The 21567-nt window shown below is 44.2% G+C and overlaps 1 protein-coding gene across 1 annotated transcript in view; it reads right to left on the reverse strand.

Moving 5' to 3' along the window:
- Window positions 1–21567, reverse strand: part of LOC126457141 (NADP-dependent malic enzyme-like) — a 389633-nt gene that overhangs the window by 324447 nt on the left and 43619 nt on the right. The window contains exon 2 of the mRNA XM_050093209.1: window positions 3963–4022. Within this exon, the coding sequence (XP_049949166.1) occupies window positions 3963–4022 (60 nt within the window). The remainder of the gene's footprint in view (window positions 1–3962; window positions 4023–21567) is intronic.

Here is a 21567-nt window from a genome sequence, read left to right on the forward strand (position 1 = left end):
CCGATCAATGCTTCGTCCAGCACTTCTGCGTTTCGCAACGGTATCACGTGCAGGTGCCGCCATATCCCGAGAAGAGCCCTGAAGCGTTGTTAATATTGTCTGGACAGGTTGGGCAACGACTTCCAGCGTATATAAATCTCGCGTACAGCGACTGCGGTAATGCGGCCGGTCTAGCCTTGGACCACATACTATAGCTGGCCGCTAGCCGCTAACCGCCGCACTCCCACTCACCGGACCCTCCCTGCGTTTCTCACCGACAAGGTTGCCGGACAGCGCGATCCGTCTAGAGATTGGCTAGCCTCTGTTCAGCGCACCTGCCTGCTATAGCGGCCACTGGGTGAGAAGGTAATTCAGCCAATGCACCCAGTCTGAATAAACTGTAGGACCAGAAAGAATGTACGAGAGGAATACAAGAAGTAAGTTACACATTATTACGGCATTGCAAGTGTCTTTTACTGAATGCTACAATACACTTCAGAGTGACAGATACAGGGGTTGGATAAAAATATAGTAACACTACGAGAAATGCATGCTTGAACATAAATGCTAGCCAAGCCTGTAGATTGCGGTATTGTATTTCACCAAAAAAGACACATGTGCAATGTCCTCAATATATTGTAAATGTCAGTCATGGTCGGAATAGTGCTCTGTGTAGTTGTCAGTGCATTATGTTGGAACTAAGTCAGTTCGTACGTGAGTAAATTGTTGGTGCTCGTGTGGAGGGTGTTTCAAGAGGCACAGTATCGAAGATTGTTACCATACAAAGGGATAGCGGAAAAACGTCATCGGCTAAGTCGCAAGGCAGACGAATATGTGCGTTGAGTTATCGTGATAGACGGTCACTGAAGAGGTCTGAGATGAAAGGTAAGAAGACAGCAGCTGTAAAAGTAACTGCAGAACTTAATGTCGGATTCGCGAAATTTGTCTTCACCAAAACAACACGAAGGGAGTTCCAAAGCAGGGACACGCAGGGCGAGCTGCAATTCCAAAACCACTCATCAGTATACAAATACCCGTACCGAAGCAAAAAAAACCTATGGAGCATGGAAGACAGCCGTCTGGTCGAATAAGTCTTGTTTCAGTCTGTTTCCAGCTTCTGACCGAGTTTACGTCCCGAGAGTGGTACATGGCCGGGCTTCGGTGACGATATGGGGAGCAATCTAGTGGTATTCCATGGGCCCAATGATTATTCTGCAAGGTTGCATTACTGCCAAGGATAAAGTGGTCGTTTTGGCTGGCCAGGTACATCCCACGGCACAGTGTTTGTTCTACAGTGGTGATCCTTGTTCCAAGACGAAAGGGCCCTGTTCGCACAGCTCGCATCGTCCAAGACTGGTTTTGTGAACCCGAGCATCAATTGTCGCATCTGTGCTGGCGACCACAGGGACTAGATATCAGTATTATAGAGCCATTGTGATCTACTTTCGAGTGAAGGGATCGTGGTCTCTATGCACCACCATCATCGTTATCTGAACTAGCCACTATTTTGCAGGAGGAATGCTGGAAGATTCAATTGGAAACAGTACAGGACCCTATGTTTATAGATCTCGAGACAGTTGGAGGCTGTTTTGAATGCCCACGGTCTATTATTATTATTAGGTAACGTAATGTGTTTCCTGTTTTTGTGTTTCCATATTTTTGTCCATTTCCTGTACATGACACTATTTTTCAACATAGTGACCTATTCACTGTAAAGAACGATGGTTCTTTTTTTTTATTTTTTTATGTTAGAAGTTTAGGCACTCTGAGGAAACGTGGACACATACTTTCCGCTTGCCTGACGATTCGCTAATTGCGTCATTTATTCATAGAGAAAGAATGTTCGGCCTCGTCCGTCTTGCTACTTTAATCTCGTGATCCATCACATAAGTAATTTGCTCTGTTTCTCACTATTGACTGTAACTAATGACTGAAACTATAGTTCGCCACAATTGTAGAAAATGCTTTTAGTAATTTAAGAATATTTAACCTGATTATGAGGCTTCTGGCTACGAAACCGGTCGTTAAATAAATTATTTACAAGAGCAGGCCAAGCGGTTATAATTGAAGATTTTAGGACAGACAAAAGTGAAGAACAAATGGGCATACATCATGAGAAGTGAGGATTCTACCAACACACAGCAACTGAAGTGATTGCAATCAGTAATAGCAGTTGCACTCCTGCAATTTACGGGAAGAGCAAGCCCTAACTTCTGCTGACTTCAGCCCTCGCGTAGTGTCGAGCAGCGGCGCTGTATGCTCCCTATGTATCATCAACTTTTCTCAGCCAAGGACTGTTTCTCCAAAAACTAGATGCTCAATAATCGCAAAAGTCGGTGTATGCCATTCAGAAGCCCCATGCTACGTCTACGTCTACGTGATTACTCTGCTATTCAGAATTAAGTGCCTGGCAGAGGGTTCAAAGAACCACCTTCAAGCTATCTCTCTACCGTTCCACTCTCGCACTCTCGAACGGCGCGTGGGAAATACGAGCACTTAATTTTTTTCCGTGCGAGCCCTGATTTCTCTTATTTTATCGTGATGATCATTTCTTCCTACGTAGGTGGATGCCAACAGAATGTTTTCGCAATCGGCGGAGAAAGTTAGTGATTGAAATTTCATGAGAAGATCTCGTCGCAACGAAAAACACCTTTGTTTTAATGATTGCCACTCCAATTCACGTGTCTTGTCTGTGGCACTATCTCCCCTATTTCGCTATAATACAAAACGAGTCGCCCTTCTTTGAACTTTTTCAATATCATCCGTCAGTCCCACCTGATACGGATCCCACACCGCCCAGCAATACTCCAGAATAGGGCGGACAAGTGTAGTGTAAGCAGTCTCTTTAGTAGATCTATTGAACCTTCTAAGTGTTCTGCCAATGAATCGCAGTCTTTGTTTGGCTCTACCTACAACATTATCTATGTGATCGTTCCATCTTAGGTTATTTGTAGTTGTAATCCCTAAGTATTTAGTTGAATTTACAGCCTTCAGATTAGTGTGACTTACCGCGTAATCGAAATTTAGCGGATTTCTGAACTTGGCACTTTTCTTTATTCGGGATCAACTGCCACTTTTCGCACCACACAGATATCTTATCTAAATCATATTGCAATTCATTTTGGTCACCTGAAGACTTTAGAAGACGGTAAATGACAGCATCATCTGCAAATAATCTAAGAGGGCTACTCACGTTGTCTCCTGTGTCTTTAATGTAGATCAGGAACAATAGAGGGCCTGTAACACTTCCTTGGGGAACACCGGATACTAATTCTATTTTACTCGATGACTTTCCGTCTGTTACTACGAACTGTGATCTTTCCGACAGGAAAAAACAGCTGTAAAACGTCTCACGGAAGATTTTCAGCGAACGTTTGGGTGGTAAAGTTCATTATTACTTAATAGGCACGTGTCTGTTTGCTCCCCACTTAACTGCACCATAGTACCCTTCGCTTCTGAGTATCATGCTCACCATGTTATTGGAAGACATTCTACTTGATCAACATGTACGTGGTTCCAACCTGTTGGTGCCCCTCCTCAGTTTGTTCGCGAACGCGTGCATCACGCTTTCTCTGAAAGATACATGCGAAGAATTGGTCTTCTTTGCGAACAGCTTGTCCACCTGACTTGATGCCAATTAATTTCGATTTGTAAGGTCATGAGACAAGTCTCGTATCTGATACTGAAGAATATCCCCAGCCCAATAAAGGCTGGGGGACACCACTTTCAAAAACTGTTGTTAACGAAGTTCGTTGCGCAACTAAATACGAGTAAAATTATCACAAAATGTTTCTACTTGCAGCCAACTATAAATTTCCCTGTTTTGGCTTGTAATGTTCAGTTCAGCCGATTTCGGATGAGAATTTTCCATTTCAAAATGTTAGATTTCCCCATCTCGATATCCGCGAAAGTTTGAACCACAATATCAGAAACAACCAGTATGTCCAATTCCTTACTGCTACGATAAAAGACAAATGTCTTACCTTAAGGTGTATTTTGCCTCTTCTGAATGGTACAGAGAATATTTATCAGTGATGCTCATTCTGAAAAAGAAAGAACAGGCATAAAATTATTTTCAGGTCTACCTGGAAATAATTGAAGGTTCTGCTGCAACTACAGTGATGCTTAATACTAACACTATTGAAAAAATGATCAAACGGTTTTCATTCGAATGCTCAATAAAGAAGCACAGTTACCGATAGAGCACGAATGGAGTGGGGAGAAGTGGAAAGTAGACAAGTAGATGAGCAGTTATTTCCTTATTTTGCAGGCAAAAGATATTACGCAGGCTGATACGCTCATAAAAATTCAGCACGAATTGAACATAGCAGCCTCCGAATCCAACTATGCTCCTTTATCTCGACGTTTCTTTATTTAAGCTTCATAGCTGCAGTCTATTATCTGGAAACCTACACAGGCAGTACACTGACATTTTTGTGGATTGTAAAAAATTCACACTATCTGACCAAAAGCATCCAGACACATATTAGTGGACATTAATGTGCGATGTGTCCACATTTGGGTCTTATGTCGGCTTGAACTCCGCTGTGGGCACTTTCAACGGTGTGTCTGAATGGCTGTCGAGGCATGGCGGCCGTTTCTTCTTTAAGAGGGTCTGGTGCGAACTCGGGTTTCTATCTCATTCCAAAGGTGTTCCACTGGTTTCAAGTCGATACTCTGGGGAGCTAGTTCATTTCAGGAATGTTACTGTCCACAAACCATTGCATCACAGATGCCGCTTCATGACATGGTGCAGTGTCATCCTGGTATAATGATCGTCTCCAATCCATGTCGCTGTTACTACTTCTTCACTGTCGAGGCAATACTCCCCGCCTCCTTTTATGCTGGCTGGTCAGCATCTCATGCCATCCAACAGTCTATTCCGCGTTACGTAAGAGTGTTCCGATACTTTTGATGAGATAGTGCGTACATTAATTATTCATTTCTGGTAATTATAAATATTACAAAAAATAAAAATTCCAATTCTACAAAAATGCTAATGCTACAGCTACTTTTTACCACCACTAAATTACTAGAAACCCCCCTTAACTAATTACCCTACTAGTAACACTTCTTTTGGAGCTACATATTCTGTTCTGTTCATGTTCATTTATTAAGACGAATATAGGCTGTCCAGGTAGCTGCACGGTCAGGGCAGCGAAATGGTCACCGAAGAGGACAGGATTCGATTCCCGCCAGGGATGATGATTTTCTTCGCTCGAGGACTGGGAGTTGTGTTGTCATTAAGTTCATATCGTCATAATTGACGTTTCACTGCTGAGATGGCTGTCTGAGGAAGTCCAGAAAGCCAAAAAAATAAATGATATCAGGGAGAAATTCTTATGTTCTTCTGCCTATGCTCGAAGTGTCCAATTCATTTTGCCATAGTTGTAATATGAGGTCTTCTATCATCTTTTCCGTATTGGCCTGAGTTACAGGTATCCTTCGAACTTCCATTTGGTTGCCTTTCTTTACCCAATAAAGGGCACCTTTCCCTGATTTCCAAGCTGAGTAGGCAAATTTCCAGAATTAATATCAATGCATCATTCGGGATCGTACAGTAGGCGCCTATTAATCTTAATGGCACTTCTCATTCAACTCCGCTGACTATTGACAGAAGAGTTTTCACAAATGACCAGAAGAGCACTAATGTTTGCAAAAAAGGCCTCTCCATTTTTTTTCCTGTCACGAACAGTACCAAGGTCAAAACAGAAAACTGTAGTGAAAAATCCATGTAGACATCACAGCCACATTGTAAATACCAAAGCAGAGGAGGAAGCCCGCCGCGCAGGATTAGCCCAGCGGTCTAAGGCGCTGCAGTCCTGGACTGTGTGGCTGGTCCCGGCGGAGGTTCGAGTCCTCCCCCGGGCATGGGTGTGTGTGTTTATCCTTAGGATAATTTAGGTTAAGTAGTGTGTAAGCTTAGGGACTGATGACCTCAACAGTTAAGTCCCCATAAGATTTCACACACATTTGAACATTTTTTTTTTGGAGGAACCCCTTCTATTCGCGGTGTTTTACTTGAGTAAAATTAAACATGTATCACGATGAAAAAACTCGATGAATCAGTTGCATACACAGTACCCGTATTTTATACACGTTTTATTATCGTCTCAGACACATACTTACTGATAAAAAAAAGTGAAGCACACAGGAGTCACAGTCGGATGTCAATGAAATTTCATACACATACACACCATCGGCGGGTATGTAAATGATTAGTTGCAATTCTTTGTGACAGGTAGAACGACCACGAGAGTGCATCAGTATTGTTCGTGTTTTGTGTTCTTACCAGGTCTGCTAGGATATATAAGGGGCATGAACAGCTTCAGTTGGTGAATGATTACTATGAACGACACGACACAGAGATGCCGCGTCATCATGTGCTGGTGATGGGGAGTCAGTGTTACCAGCGTGTGAAAGAGTTCGAAAGGGGCCTCACTGTGAATCTCCATTGGACCGGCTGGTCGAATCATGCGTTATCCAGATGTGGGAGTCATTCGGATGTAACAGTGATCCAACGGTGGGGAGCATGGGAACATGAGGGTCGGCATACAAAAGAGTCCAGCTGACCGCGTCTGATCATGACATGGGTGAATCACTGTTTGGGGATTGTGCACCAAACACATTGAAAACCCATTCACATTTGAGCCTGCCATCTGTGAACAAGTAATGGACTCCCTGTAATATTCTGTGGTATCCCACACTGTTGGCCAGAGACTAGCATAAGGCGAATAAGGAGATTACCATCCCATGCGTAGGCTGCCATTAACGCGACCGAGTGAGGTGGCGCAGTGGTTAGACACTGGACTTGCATTTGGGAGGACGACGGTTCAATCCCGCGTCCGGCCATCCTGATTTAGGTTTTCCGTGATTTACTTAAATCGCTCCAGGCACATGCAGGGATGGTTGCTTTCAAAGGGCACGGCCGACTTCCTTCCCCGTCCTTCCCTAATTCGATGAGACCGATGACCTCGCTGTCTGGTCTCCTTCCCCAAAACAACCAACCAACCATTAACGCGACAACATAAACGGCTGCGTCTGGAGCAGTCCCATGACCAGGAAGCATGGACTGCTGATGAATGGCGTCGCACAGTGTCCAGCAATGAACCGCAGTTCTGTATGACCGCGTATGACCATCGTCGGCGAGTATGGCGGCCATAGGGGCGCTTCCAATTCTTTATATGTGCTGGAAAAGCATAGTGCCTTTACTCCTTGTGTCACGGCTGGTAGTGATTTACAGAATTCTGACAGCACAGTTTCACGTCACGGACATCCTGCGTCCTCTTGTGTTACCTCTCTTGTGACAGTATCACGGTATCAGTTTTCAACAGGGCAATGTTCGCCCACACAAAGCACGTGCCTCTATCAACAGCGTGCGTGATGTTGAGGCACTCCCATGACCGGCAAGATCCTTGGATCCGTTCCCGATGGAATACGTGTTGGACTCCTCGGATATCAGCTCCATCGTGATGTGCGTGATGTTAAGGTACTCCCATGGCCAGCAAGATCCATCCCCAACGATGATGATGATGTTTGGTTTGTGTAGCGCTCAACTGCGCTGTCATCAGCGCTCATACAAAGTCCCAATTTTTACACAGTCCAACGATTAATGATAATGATGATAAAGTGATGAGGACAACACAAACACCCAGTCCCCAGGCAGAGAAAATCCCCAACCTGGCCCATCCACGATGGAATACGTGTTGATCAACTCGGATATCAACTCCATCGCACTACCAGTACCGAGGATATCAATGACCGGCTACGACAGTTGTGTCCCAACTTTCCTCAGCAGATGATGCAACAGCTTTATGACACTATTCCCAATCGACTCGGCGAGTGCATCCAGGCATGAGTGGTTGCAGTTTCATACAAATAAATCTCAGCCATGGTCTAGGGGTAGCGTCTTTGATTACTAATCAAAACGTTCTCGGTCTGGAATACTGCCACTGCTTAAATTCAGAAAAAAAAAAAATCAGCAATGGCACCCGAAGACTTCCGGCATGAAACGTCACCCTCATTCTGCCAACTGCTTTGTCAAGAGAGTCGAGGAGCGAGCATAGGTTACGGGCACTTTCTTGCCCTTGGGATGGGAAACTGCCCATAAAGTCTAAACAAACAGCAGTTATCAACGGCATGAGGATTCAGAAGGCAACGGAAACCTCTGCGTTAAAGACACATAATGTGTTCCCATAAGACATGTGGCCTGTAACTGATATAGTGTCATCACAATCTCTTCATTGACAAAAGATTCCGGGCTAGTCCCCATTTGGATCTCCGGGGGGGGGGGGGGGGGGGGGGGGGGGGGGGGAACTGCCAAGTGGGAGGTGACCATGAGAAAAATATTGAATAACAAACGAAATGATAATGTTCTACGAGTCGGGCCATGGAATGTCAGAAGTCTGAAGGTGATAGGGAAACTAGAAATGATGGAGTGATGAAGAGTAGGGTGAACTTTAAGAAATTAGTCATGAAGAATCAGTCTGCAAAAATGTGGGATACGAAAGTTCTAAAGAATGAAGAGATGCGCTTGAAGATCTCTGAGGGTATAGATACTGCGATAAGAAATATCTCAGTAGGCATTTCAGTTGAAGAGGAATGGGGATTTCTAAAAATCACAGAAGTTGGAAAGAAAACCATACGGTAACTGCGAAGAAACCATGGGTAACGTAAGAAATACTTCAGTTGCTCGGTGAGAGAAGGAAGAACAAAAAGGTTCAGGGAAATTCTGGAATACAGAAATACAAGTCACTTAGTAAAGAAGTTAATAAGAAATGCAAGGAAACTAAGGCGAAATGGCTAAAGGAAAAACATGAAGGAATCGAAAAAGAAATGATCGTCGGAAGGACTGATTCAGCATATAGAAAGGTCAAAACAACATTCGGTGAAATTACAAAGAAAGGTGGTAACTTTAAGAGTACAATGGGAATTCTACTGTTAAGTTCAGAGGAGAGAGCAGATAGGTGGAAATAGTACACAGAAGTCCTCTAGGAGTCAGTGTAAAAGAGGTAGTGGCTCCAGTGTTAAAATCAGAATTTCAAAGAGCTATGGAAGACTCACAATCGAATAAAGCAGAAGGGATAGATATCATTCCATCAGAATTTCTAAAATCACTGGGGAAACTGGCAACAAAACGACTCTTCACGTTGGTGTGTTGAATGTATAAGTCTGGTAATATACCATGAGACTTTCGGAAAAACATCATCAACACAATTCCGAAGATTGCAAGAGCCAAAGAGCGTGGGAATTATCATACAATTAGCTTAACATCTCATGCATCCATGTGGGTGACAAGAAAAATACACAGAAGAATGGAAAAGAAAATTGAAGATGTGTTAGATGATGATCAGTTTGACTTTAGGAGAGGCAAAGACACCAGAGTGGGAGTTCTGACGTTGCGATAGACAAGGGAAGCAAGATTAAAGAAAATTCAAGATACGTTCATAGAATTTGTCGGCTTGGGAAAAGAGTTTGATAGTGTCAAATGGTGCAAGATGTTTGAAATTCTGAGAAAAATAGGGATCGCCTATAGGAAAAGTGGGTAACATACAATGTGTACAAGAACCAAGAGGGAACAAGAACGAAGTGCTCGGATTAAAAAGATGTAAGAGAGTGTAGTCTTTCACTGTTACTGTTCAATGTACAGTATACATCGAAGGGGCAATGCCTGAAGTAAAATGAAGGTTCGAGAGCGGAATTAAAATTCAGAATCAACCGATGTTAATGATGAGATTCGCTGATGACATTGTTGTCCTCACTGAAAGTGAAGAAGAATTACAGGACCTGCTGAGTGGAATGGACAGTCTATTGAGTGCAGGATATGGATTAAGAGAAAATCGACGAAAAAGAAAGCAATGAGAAATAGCAGACATGAGGACAGCGAGAAATTGAACATCAGGACTGGTGATCACGAAGCAGATGGAATTAAGAATTTCCCATGACGGACGGAGCAAGGAGGACATAAAAAGCAGACTCGCAGTGAAAAAAGGGCGTTCCTGGCCAAGAGAGATTTCCTAGTATCAAACCTAGGTCTAAATTTGAGGAAGAAAGAGAATGTACGTTTGGAGCACAGCACTGTGTGGTAGTGAAACATCGGCTGTGGAAAATCCAGACAAGAGGAGAATCGAAGCGTTTTAGATGTAGTGCTACAGAACAATGTCGAAAATTAGTTGGATCGATAAGGGGAAGAATGACGAGGTTCTCCGCAGAATCGGCGAGGAAATGAACATAAGGAAGACACTGACAAGAAGAAGGGACAGGCTGATACATCTGTTAAGATTAAGACATCATGGAATAACTTCCGTTATACTAGAAGGAGAAAAAGACTCATACTGCCAAATCTCCGTAAATTTTGCTTCAATCACTAAAATGATATTACATACTCACTCAGCCAGTGAATATTTACGTCTCTCAATCATCATCATCATATTGAAGTAAGCACTCTCCTTAAAATGGTTTTAGAATGGAGTGTACTTTTTGTCTAGAGCACGTCACAGTGCAGATCTGACTCACTGCCACATCCTCCTCGTGCATATTCGTCTCAGCAGTAGACAGTACGCTGGACGGCTGCGGTACTGGATAACCTCCAGCTTGTCCACATGACATCAAAGGACGTCCATCTAAATACACAGGATCAGCTCGACGTTGGAGCACAAGAAATGGTGTGCACCTGATTACATCGATGGCTGACGCCACCTACTGGGGGCTCGACTGCTGGGACGTAAGACACTGCATCGAGCTCTGTTTTCCACAAACTACAATGGCCAGTGGTGGGATGCGTGAATGCTGCCAGTGGCGTACAGAGCAGTCATCTGTTGTATAGTGATCATCAGCGGCCGTATAATTCGCTACCGTTATCTGTCGAGCTGGAGAGCATGAAAACGCCAAGGGTTTTTCATGACCATTAGCTACAGTACGTATTGAGGGCGATCTGAGCCGCAAACGACAGCTCTGGGAGTGTTTATTAGAGCCTTTGTTATCGCTTCTCCTTCAAGTACTTCTCACGTCTTATTTCAACAGTACAGTGCCGGTTCATGTGGCACAAGGAGTCTAGAATACAACTGCTCTGCAATTTCCTCAGTACTGCAGAAACACATTTGACACTTTGGTGAGTTGCAAGAAGGCAGGGCGAAGAGAGAGGCTTTACGCCATACTGATTTCTCAGATTCAGAGGTCATAAAAAGTTATACAACCCTAACGTAATCTAATGCATAAATATCTTTTTAGGCACTTGCATCATTCTTGGTACTGAATCTTTACAAACACTTGTGCCTCACCACAGTGAACTGATTTTCGATTACTTATACGCGCAATCATTCCTAATCACTTAATACAAGGTGTACATATAATCCCGACAACACTTTCAATTATTTATTGCACAAGAACTAAAAATTGTATAGATATCATACATATCTCATTTTAAGGAGAAACTCTGAAAGTTTTTTTTCATGTATACCGCCACAGCGCAGTTTGGAAATTTGCCGATAGTCAACACCAGGAGCAAACATGGCGAGTTCACGAGCGGAGAGAGCTTTCTGTGCGTTGGAGTTAAAAATGGCCTCCCCGGTCACCAGATCTCACTCCGTGTGACTTTTTCCAGTGGGGACACATTAAAAATGGTTCAAATGGCTCTGAGCACTATGGGACTCAACTTCTGAGGTCATTAGTCCCCTAGAACTTAGAACCAGTTAAACGTAACTAACCTAAGGACATCACACACATCCAAGCCCGAGGTAGGATTCGAATCTGCGACCGTAGCGGTCTCGCGGTTCCAGACTGCAGCGCCTAGAACCGCACGGCCACTTAGACCGGGCGACACATTAAAGATCTGCTGTATGACCGCCTCAACCACGTGATGTAGCATCTACCACGTGATGTAACAGAGCTCCGGGAGAAAATAGGGGTAAGGACTGTCACAGTTGACAATGCCATGCTGTGACGGTTATGGCAAGAATTCGATTACCGTATTGACATCTGCCGGGTCACTCATGGTTCGCATATCGAATGTTTTTAAAAAAAACTTTCAGAGTTTATCTTCAAAACGCAATATGTATGACATCTGTACAATGTTTAGTTCTTGTGCAATAAATAATTGGAAGTGTTCCCGGACTTTATGTACACCCCGTATATCAAAATTCATTTAAAGAAATTCACTGAAACGAGATGAATTGAATCAATGGAGATGAAACAAACGAAGATATAATGGAATTAATCAGAATTGTTTATGTGAGCCGGCCGAAGTGGCCGAACGGTTCTAGGCGCTACAGTCTGGAACCGCGCGACCGCTACGGTCGCAGGTTCGAATACTGCCTCAGGCATGGATGTATGTGATGTCCTTAGATTAGTTAGGTTTAGGTACAACATCTACATCTACACTGATACTCCGCAAGCCACCCAACGGTGTGTGGCGGAGGGCACTTTACGTGCCACTGTCATTACCTCCCTTTCCTGTTCCAGTCGCGTATGGTTCGCGGGAAGAACGACTGTCTGAAAGCCTCCGTGCGCGCTCTAATCTCTCTAATTTTACATTCGTGATCTCCTCGGGAGGTATAAGTAGGGGGAAGCAATATATTCGATACCTCATCCAGAAACGCACCCTCTCGAAACCTGGCGAGCAAGCTACACCGCGATGCAGAGCGCCTCTCTTGCAGAGTCTGCCACTTGAGTTTATTAAACATCTCCGTAACGTTATCACGGTTACCAAATAACCCTGTGACGAAACGCGCCGCTCTTCTTTGGATCTTCTCTATCTCCTCCGTCAGACCGATCTGGTACGGATCCCACACTGATGAGCAATACTCAAGTATAGGTCGAACGAGTGTTTTGTAAGCCACCTCCTTTGTTGATGGACTACATTTTCTAAGCACTCTCCCAATGAATCTCTACCTGGTACCCGCCTTACCAACAATTAATTTTATATGATCATTCCACTTCAAATCGTTCCGCACGCATACTCCCAGATATTTTACAGAAGTAACTGCTACCAGTGTTTGTTCCGCTATCATATAATCATACAATAAAGGATCCTTCTTTCTATGTATTCGCAATACATTACATTTGTCTATGTTAAGGGTCAGTTGCCACTCCCTGCACCAAGTGCCTATCCGCTGCAGATCTTCCTGCATTTCGCTACAATTTTCTAATGCTGCAACTTCTCTGTATACTACAGCATCATCCGCGAAAAGCCGCATGGAACTTCCGACACTATCTACTAAGTCATTTATATATATTGTGAAAAGCAATGGTCCCATAACACTCCCCTGTGGCACGCCAGAGGTTACTTTAACGTCTGTAGACGTCTCTCCATTGATAACAACATGCTGTGTTCTGTTTGCTAAAAACTCTTCAATCCAGCCACACAGCTGGTCTGATATTCCGTAGGCTCTTACTTTGTTTATCAGGCGACAGTGCGGAATTGTATCGAACGCCTTCCGGAAGTCAAGAAAAATAGCATCTACCTGGGAGCCTGTATCTAATATTTTCTGGGTCTCATGAACAAATAAGGCGAGTTGGGTCTCACACGATCGCTGTTTCCGGAATCCATGTTGATTCCTACATAGTAGATTCTGGGTTTCCAGAAATGACATGATACGCGAGCAAAAAACATGTTCTAAAATTCTACAAGAGATCGACGTAAGAGATATAGGTCTATAGTTTTGCACATCTGCTCGACGACCCTTCTAGAAGACTGGGACTATCTGTGCTCTTTTCCAATCATTTGGAACCCTCCGTTCCTCTAGAGACTTGCGGTACACGGCTGTTAGAAGGGGGGCAAGTTCTTTCGCGTACTCTGTGTAGAATCGAATTGGTATCCCGTCAGGTGCAGTGGACTTTTCTCTATTGAGTGATTCCAGTTGCTTTTCTATTCCTTGGACACTTATTTCGATGTCAGCCATTTTTTCGTTTGTGCGAGGATTTAGAGAAGGAACTGCAGTGCGGTCTTCCTCTGTGAAACAGCTTTGGAAAAAGGTGTTTAGTATTTCAGCTTTACGCGTGTCATCCTCTGTTTCAATGCCGTCATCATCCCGTAGTGTCTGGATATGCTGTTTCGAGCCACTTACTGATTTAACGTAAGACCAGAACTTCCTAGGATTTTCTGTCAAGTCGGTACATAGAATTTCACTTTCGAATTCAATGAACGCTTCACGCATAGCCCTCCTTACGCTAACTTTGACATCGTTTAGCTTCTGTTTGTCTGAGAGGTTTTGGCTGCGTTTAAACTTGGAGTGAAGCTCTCTTTGCTTTCGCAGTAGTTTCCTAACTTTGTTGTTGTACCACGGTGGGTTTTTCCCGTCCCTCACAGTTTTACTCGGCACGTACCTGTCTAAAACGCATTTTACGATTGCCTTGAACTTTTTCCATAAACACTCAACATTGTCAGTGTCGGAACAGAAATTTTCGTTTTGATCTGTTAGGTAGTCTGAAATCTGCCTTCTATTACTCTTGCTAAACAGATAAACCTTCCTCCCTTTTTTATATTCCTATTAACTTCCATATTCAGGGATGCTGCAACGGCCTTATGATCACTGATTCCCTGTTCTGTACATACAGAGTCGAAAAGTTCGGGTCTGTTTGTTATCAGTAGGTCCAAGATGTTATCTCCACGAGTCGGTTCTCTGTTTAATTGCTCGAGGTAATTTTCGGATAGTGCACTCAGTATAATGTCACTCGATGGTCTGTCCCTACCACCCGTCCTAAACATCTGAGTGTCCCAGTCTATATCTGGTAAATTGAAATCTCCACCTAAGACTATAACATGCTGAGAAAATTTATGTGAAATGTATTCCAAATTTTCTCTCAGTTTTCTGCCACTAATGCTGCTGAGTCGGGAGGTCGGTAAAAGCAGCCAATTATTAACCTAGTTCGGTTGTTTAGTGTAACCTCCACCCATAATAATTCACAGGAACTATCCACTTCTACTTCACTACAGGATAAACTACTACTAACAGTTCTAAGTTCTAGGGGACTGATGACCTCGGATGTTAAGTCCCATAGTGCTCAGAGCCGTTTAAACCATTTTGTTGATGTGATACCAGGATTTATCATCAAAGATATCTGCTTGCAGTTACTGTACAAGTATGGAAAATGACAAATAACAACACAACGCCACTAACTGCTTCGTTGTGTGCTTTATGATGATTTACAGTTCCCAGTTGTGTATGTCTTCATTTCCACTAACGCAGAGGTGGAGTACGCAATAATAACAGAATTTAATGCCTGCATAACATGTGTCACATTTGTATTCCTCACCTTCTGTAACATCGGAGGACCCTCGATGAGATAGAAAAGATTTACTGCGAGCATAACTCATTGTCTTAACCAAGTACTTGTTTCGTCATTTACATTGTGATCCAACGCTAGTGAGAATTGCTAGCAATGAAGGGAGACCACATGCTGTCATCAATGAAAACTGTCTAGCAATTGAAATTCCCTTTGTCCAGATGGCCAAATAGGAACCTATTAGGAATATACGAAAATACACTCAAAAATGAGGTACGTAATTGCTACTGGATCTGTCTGTGATTGTGCAAATGGTTCAAATGGCTCTGAGCACTATGGGACTCAACTGCTGAGGTCATTAGTCCCCTAGAACTTAGAACTAGTTAAACCTAACTAACCTAAGGACATCACAAACATCCATGCCCGAGGCAGGATTCGAACCTGCGACCGTAGCGGTCTTGCGGTTCCAGAGTGCAGCGCCTTTAACCGCACGGCCACTTCGGCCGGCTGTCTGTGATTGTCTAATAAGCTTCGGGTTCATTAATTTTCGTTACTGCAAACTTCAGGTGTACATAAATATGTAAATCGAAGCCAGACTCCACAATAGACGTTCCTAACCGAAGCTAGTGCGGTGGCGGTTCGAATCCTACTGCTAAAAGAAATCCTCATCGTCATTATTTCACTGGTAACGGAAATAGATGTAGTGCAGTGCAGTGTCTGATCAACAAATTGTCTACCTGCCAAGTCCTGAATTAATCACAAACGTCTGTGCACCATCTTGTGGGATGAGGAAGTATGCCATTGTTAGCAGATATCATTTCGTGGAGCGAGACCTTGAGCAGAGTAACTAACTTGATATTATGTACAGGCATCCAGATTTCGTTTTCTCCTTCCTTTTGTCTTCGATAACAATTCAAACACGCTTCATGTACGTTCTTAATTGATGTACACTGAGGAGATAAACGTGCAAAACTCATACTTTTCGAATGGAAATGTGTCAAACTAATACGAATAAGAATCTAGCGTACGACTCATTCCCAGAATAAATTTTCACTTTGCAGTGGAGTGTTTACTGTTTTGAAACTTCCTGGCAGATTAAAACTGCTTGCCGGATAGGGACTCGAGCTGCGATTGCTCTACCCGCTGAGCTACCCACTCACGACACACGAACCACTCTCACAATTTTTGGGAGGCAAGGGAGAGAAACTGGCAGATGTAAGGCTGTGAGGGCGCGTCGTGAGCTGCGGCTGGATAGCTCAGTCGGTAGAGCAAGTGCGTGCGAAAGAGAAACGTCCCGAGTTCGAGTACCTATCCGGCACGCAGTTTAAATCTGCCAGGAAGTTTCAATTAATTATTGCGTTATTTAGTGCAATTTATCAGTAGAATTCTACACCAAACCAGCGTGCACTGCATGTGATAAGTATGATCTCGTGAATCGTACGTGGATATTTGATACCTTCACAACAAACTGTGAGAGAGTGGGTGGCAAAGAGGGAAGGGAGAGTGAGCCGATGCGTAAAGTGTTGCGACAGATGTTTTATCATTCCTTGGATAAAAACAATGTATTTGGGTGAGTAAATGTACAGAGATTGCAGGAAAACAGCTGGTATAAGCAACTGCAAAATTGTGGCGTACCTGACAAATGCCAAAATGTGAACCTCGAAGCCAATACACCCTGTAAAACAGAGTTGGTGACGATCTGTGGCGCAGTTGACATAGGAGCACAATGCTGGAGAAGGAACAACTGCTTTGGAGCACATTTCTCTTTATACCTTTTATCAGCAGTTCAATAGAGAGGCTATCACTTATTCTTTAACACTGAGCATGTGGATGCCGCAATTGAAAAACAGAAAAATGCGAACGAATTGCCTGGTCAAAAGCAACAAGTTTACTGTTATACCATGACTATTGTCTTGCCAGTATACTTCGTCCTCAAGAGAACGGTTGCTCGACTCTTGCATTTAAGGATACACTCTCGTTGTGACGGTGAGATTACGCTGCAGATGTTCAAATCACTTAAGGGACTGCAGCCGGATGAGGTCATCGACAACCGTCGATATTTCGGCAGGACACGAACGGCAGGGTGAGCTGCTGTCGAAATATCGGCGGTTATCGACGACCTCGCCTGGCAGCCGTCTCGTAAGTGATTTGAACACTGTATACGCCGGGGGACCCTCATGTCTCATAAGCTGTATATGATGTTCAGCAGAGCCTCCCTGGTTATTACAGAAGGCAACACGAAATATGTAATATGTGAAGGGGGGGGGGGGGGGTCGTCAGTATTCTGGGTGGCTTGATGCGGCCCGCCAAGAATTCCTCTCCTGTGCCAATCTCTTCATCTTAGAGTAACACTTGCATCCTACGCCCTCAATTATTTAGTGAGTCTGTTCCAGGTATGAAGATGGGTAATACGACAGTATTATTAATCATCATTTGCAACCTTCAATGACTAATCTATTTCCCACCAGTCCTGATACGGTTTCCACTGCGCGACTATGTCCGCAGCTCATGGTCTAGGGGCTAGCGTTGCTGTCTCTGGATCACGGGGTCCCGGGTTCGATTCCCGGCCGGGTTGGGGATTTTCTCTGCCCAGGGACTGAGTGTTTGTGTTGTCCTCATCATTTCATCGTCATCATCATCATCATTTGTGAGAGCGACTAGATTGGACTGTGAAAAGGAAATGGACTGTGTAAAAATTGGGACCTCGTACGGGCGTTGATGACCTCACAGTTGAGCGCCCCACAAATAAAACATCATCATCACTGCACGACTATTGTCAATGGCACAAGTCTATACGGGATGGTTTTAGTAGCAGGTGTATGATGAAAAATTTCAAATAATTTTCTAGCCCCCACGTTCACAGTATTTCAATCACGTCGCACACATGACAGAAAGTATCGAACGCCATCTGTGAGCTAACTCATTTACAATAACTGTGTGTCAGTTGTAAGTACTCGGGCGGCAATGCGAGGGCCGATACGGAACACTGCTCCTGGCCACAACCATTCTGAATACGAGAACCCTGACTACTGGGCACGATAGCATCACAAATGCAAACGCGCGATATAATGGGTGAAACCGAAACACACCGACAAAATTTTGGAGGTTGTAAAATGTAAACTTTCACGGCCGGAGATGTCACAGTTAATAAAGAATTCCGGGCTGTTATGCCGTGGCTGAATGGATTTCATATTTAAATGCAGCGTTTCGTCCCAATCTGCCCAGGAAATTTTCAAGGGGGATCGAACTTCTTTCAGTGTCAGAGTCACACCGTGGCTCCCAACAGATGGACGAGCTACTTGGGACGAAAGTTGGATTTGAATGTGAAATCCATTCAACCACTGCATAACAGCCCGGAACATTTTCTTAATTGTCATTTCGGAAATTGTTCAGTGGTATTTTCCTATAACGAGACGCCAGAGACCATGGATCCCATATTACCAGAAAATCCCTAAGAACAATCTGAGTTTGGGTTCACTCATTTTAGCAGTGTGTCCCGCGCGTTGTGTCACCGTGCTGATTCTCTCCTTCTCCTGTGTTCATCACGTTTACTAGCTTCTGTAAGTGATAACCCGATACTGGGTGTTGTTGACTCGTATGAATGGCCATCATTAAGTTCAGGTAAATAATGGCCACCTCTTCTGAGAGCACGGCATGCGATTACGATCACACTGTTCACAGTTTAAAAAATTTGCTCGAAACGACAGATGTTACAAGTCTACTCGACACTGTCGTCGCGCGTCTGCAGTTCGTCATCTTCGCTATAATACACGCGGGTAGAATGTTATTGTGCATAACTGAATAATTACTTCGCCAATGTAAATACCATTTCACTCGTTGCAGTTTCATTAGTTATGCCTGTTACAGGGCCTCAAGTAATCGTTCGCAACGCTGTCTATAATCATTATCCGTTACTCGGCTCTCACTCTTTAAGTTCGTACGTCACTTGTAAAACAGACTTCGGTACACACTTTATGATCAAAAGCATCCAGACACTCCTATGCAATGCCCAACTGACCACAAGATGTCATTAGAGGCCGCCCTGCTAGTATAAAAGAAGGCAGGGTGTACTTTATTGTCAGTTGACCAGCAGCAACAGCGGAATGGATAAGTCAGGACAGCTCCGTGACTTCAAACGTCGACTAGTCATTGGATGTCACCTAAGTAACATATCAATCAAGGACATTTAATCCCTTCTAAAGCAGCTCCAGTCGACAATTGGTACTGTGACTGTGAAATGAAAACCCGAACGCACAACAACTGTCAACTCTGATCCTCACCCCCCATCCTTTCCTCTGTCCTTTCCCTGGGCTCCCTCTTCCACCCTCCCCCCTCTTCCATCCTGTTTTCTCCCCGACTACCCTCTCCCTACCTCCCTTCTCACCCCCCCCCCCCCCCCCCCCCCCCCCCCCCCCGCCTTCGGTCCTTTTGTAGTCCCCTCCTCTGCCTTTCCCCACTACCTGTCGCATCTGCCCAGCACCGCCCCCCCTCCCTCTTATGGGTCCTCGTCCACCATCGGCTCCTTTCCCCCCTTCCACCCCTTCGTTTTTCCTATCCTTCCCCCTTTTTATTTTCCCATCATCTGTCCAGGTTCCCCCCACCTGCCCTCGGCTGTGGTATGTCATATTTGCCAACTTTTTAGTGCAGTGTTCAAGTGAATGTTCAGTGCTGTTCGTCTTTCCAAAGTGTTGCGAACAGAAATCGTGCTGTCACTGGGTGTGAATTTTATGTCTCTTGCGAACAGAAACCAGACTGTCATCGTGTTTTTTGATTGTCTGTCTATTATTTTGCCTGTCTGCTTCATATGTATTTAATTAGCATCATCATCCCTTTGTTTCTATGTTTTAAGTTCCACGTTTTTTCCGCCATGTTACCATTTAAGTCTCCGATTTTATCGCCTGTTTTTATTGTTTATTATCTTCATCTTTTTGAAACAAATTCGGGGGGAAACGAAACTCAATAAAGAAAAAAGAAAAAAAACAACAACAACTGCTAGGCAAAGACCAAGTAGACTTCATTTACGGACGGACGGTGAGCGTCGAGCATCGAGCATAGCGGGGGGGGGGGGGGGGGGGGGCTGTAAAAAACCGCATATATCAACGGAAGGAATCGCTCGTGAGTTCCACAGAACTACCAGCAGTCCAGCTAACATAATTACCGTCCATAGGGAGTGTAAAAGAATGAGGTACAATGATGGAGCAGGTCCTCGTAACTCACACATTCCTGTGGTCTTTATTAAGTGGTATTTGAAATGGTGTAAAGTGCGACGCTACTGGACAGTGGATAACTAGAAATGAGTGATTTGGAGTGATGAATCACGCTATTCCCTATGGTAATCCGATGGAAGCGTTTGGTTTTGGCGAATTCCTGGAGAACGTTAGTGCCAACAGCGAAGTGCCAACTGAACAGTATCGTGGATGTGGTCTTATGGTATTGGGATGATTTTCGTTCTCCTTATCGTGCTTAAGCAAGAGCTAAATTTGGAAAAAAATGGATACATTTTAAAGCATTCCGTACTACGTATGGCAGAGAATCAGTTGTGAGACGATGATGTTTACATCAGCATGAAAATGCACCCCGTCAAAAAGCAACAACCGTGAGGCAGTATTTGACAATAAAATCCCTGAAATGGACTAACCCGGCCAGAGTCCCGATCTGATTCCAACGAAACACTTTTGGGATTTTTTAGAACGTCTATTTCGCTCCAGACCCAAGCATCCAACGTCACTACATTATTTGGTTTCGGATGTTGAGGGAGAATGGTCTGCCACGCTTCCACAGACATTCACACACTTCAAAGCGTCCTCAGAAGAGTTCAGGCCGTCAGGTGAACGGTGGACACGCTCGGTATTAATTTCTACTTACAGTTATCCAGATATTCTGAACAGAAAGTGTACAAAGCCCATGCACCATAGCTACTGCAAGCACATATCCGCTTTATATGCTTATACTGGGTACACCAGAACGGTATGTTAAACATCGAAAGTTTGTGGAGGACGTCTTGAGGAAGCGAGTTACGGCAGGAATCCTCGTCCAGAAAGATCATGCAACGACGCAACAGCGTCAAAGCTAAAGTGGCCAACGCCTGATGCTAGGCCACCCTTTTGGCAGCAAGCCTGAGATTGTTCGTTGACGGATCGCAAACGGAAATTATCACGATAGGGCGTTGGATGGTGTCTAACTCGTCCACGCTTGTCAAAACAACGGTGTAACACCGAGCGAGGTGGCGCAGTGGCTAGCACACTGGACTAGCATTCGGAAGGACGATGGTTAAACCCTGCGTCTGGCCATCCTGATTTAGATTTTCCGTGATTTCCCTAAATTGCTCCAAGCAAATGACGGGACGGTTCCTTTAAAAGGGCGCGG

Source organism: Schistocerca serialis, chromosome 2 (genome assembly GCF_023864345.2).
Source record: "Schistocerca serialis cubense isolate TAMUIC-IGC-003099 chromosome 2, iqSchSeri2.2, whole genome shotgun sequence".
Classification (NCBI taxonomy): Eukaryota; Metazoa; Arthropoda; class Insecta; order Orthoptera; family Acrididae; genus Schistocerca; species Schistocerca serialis.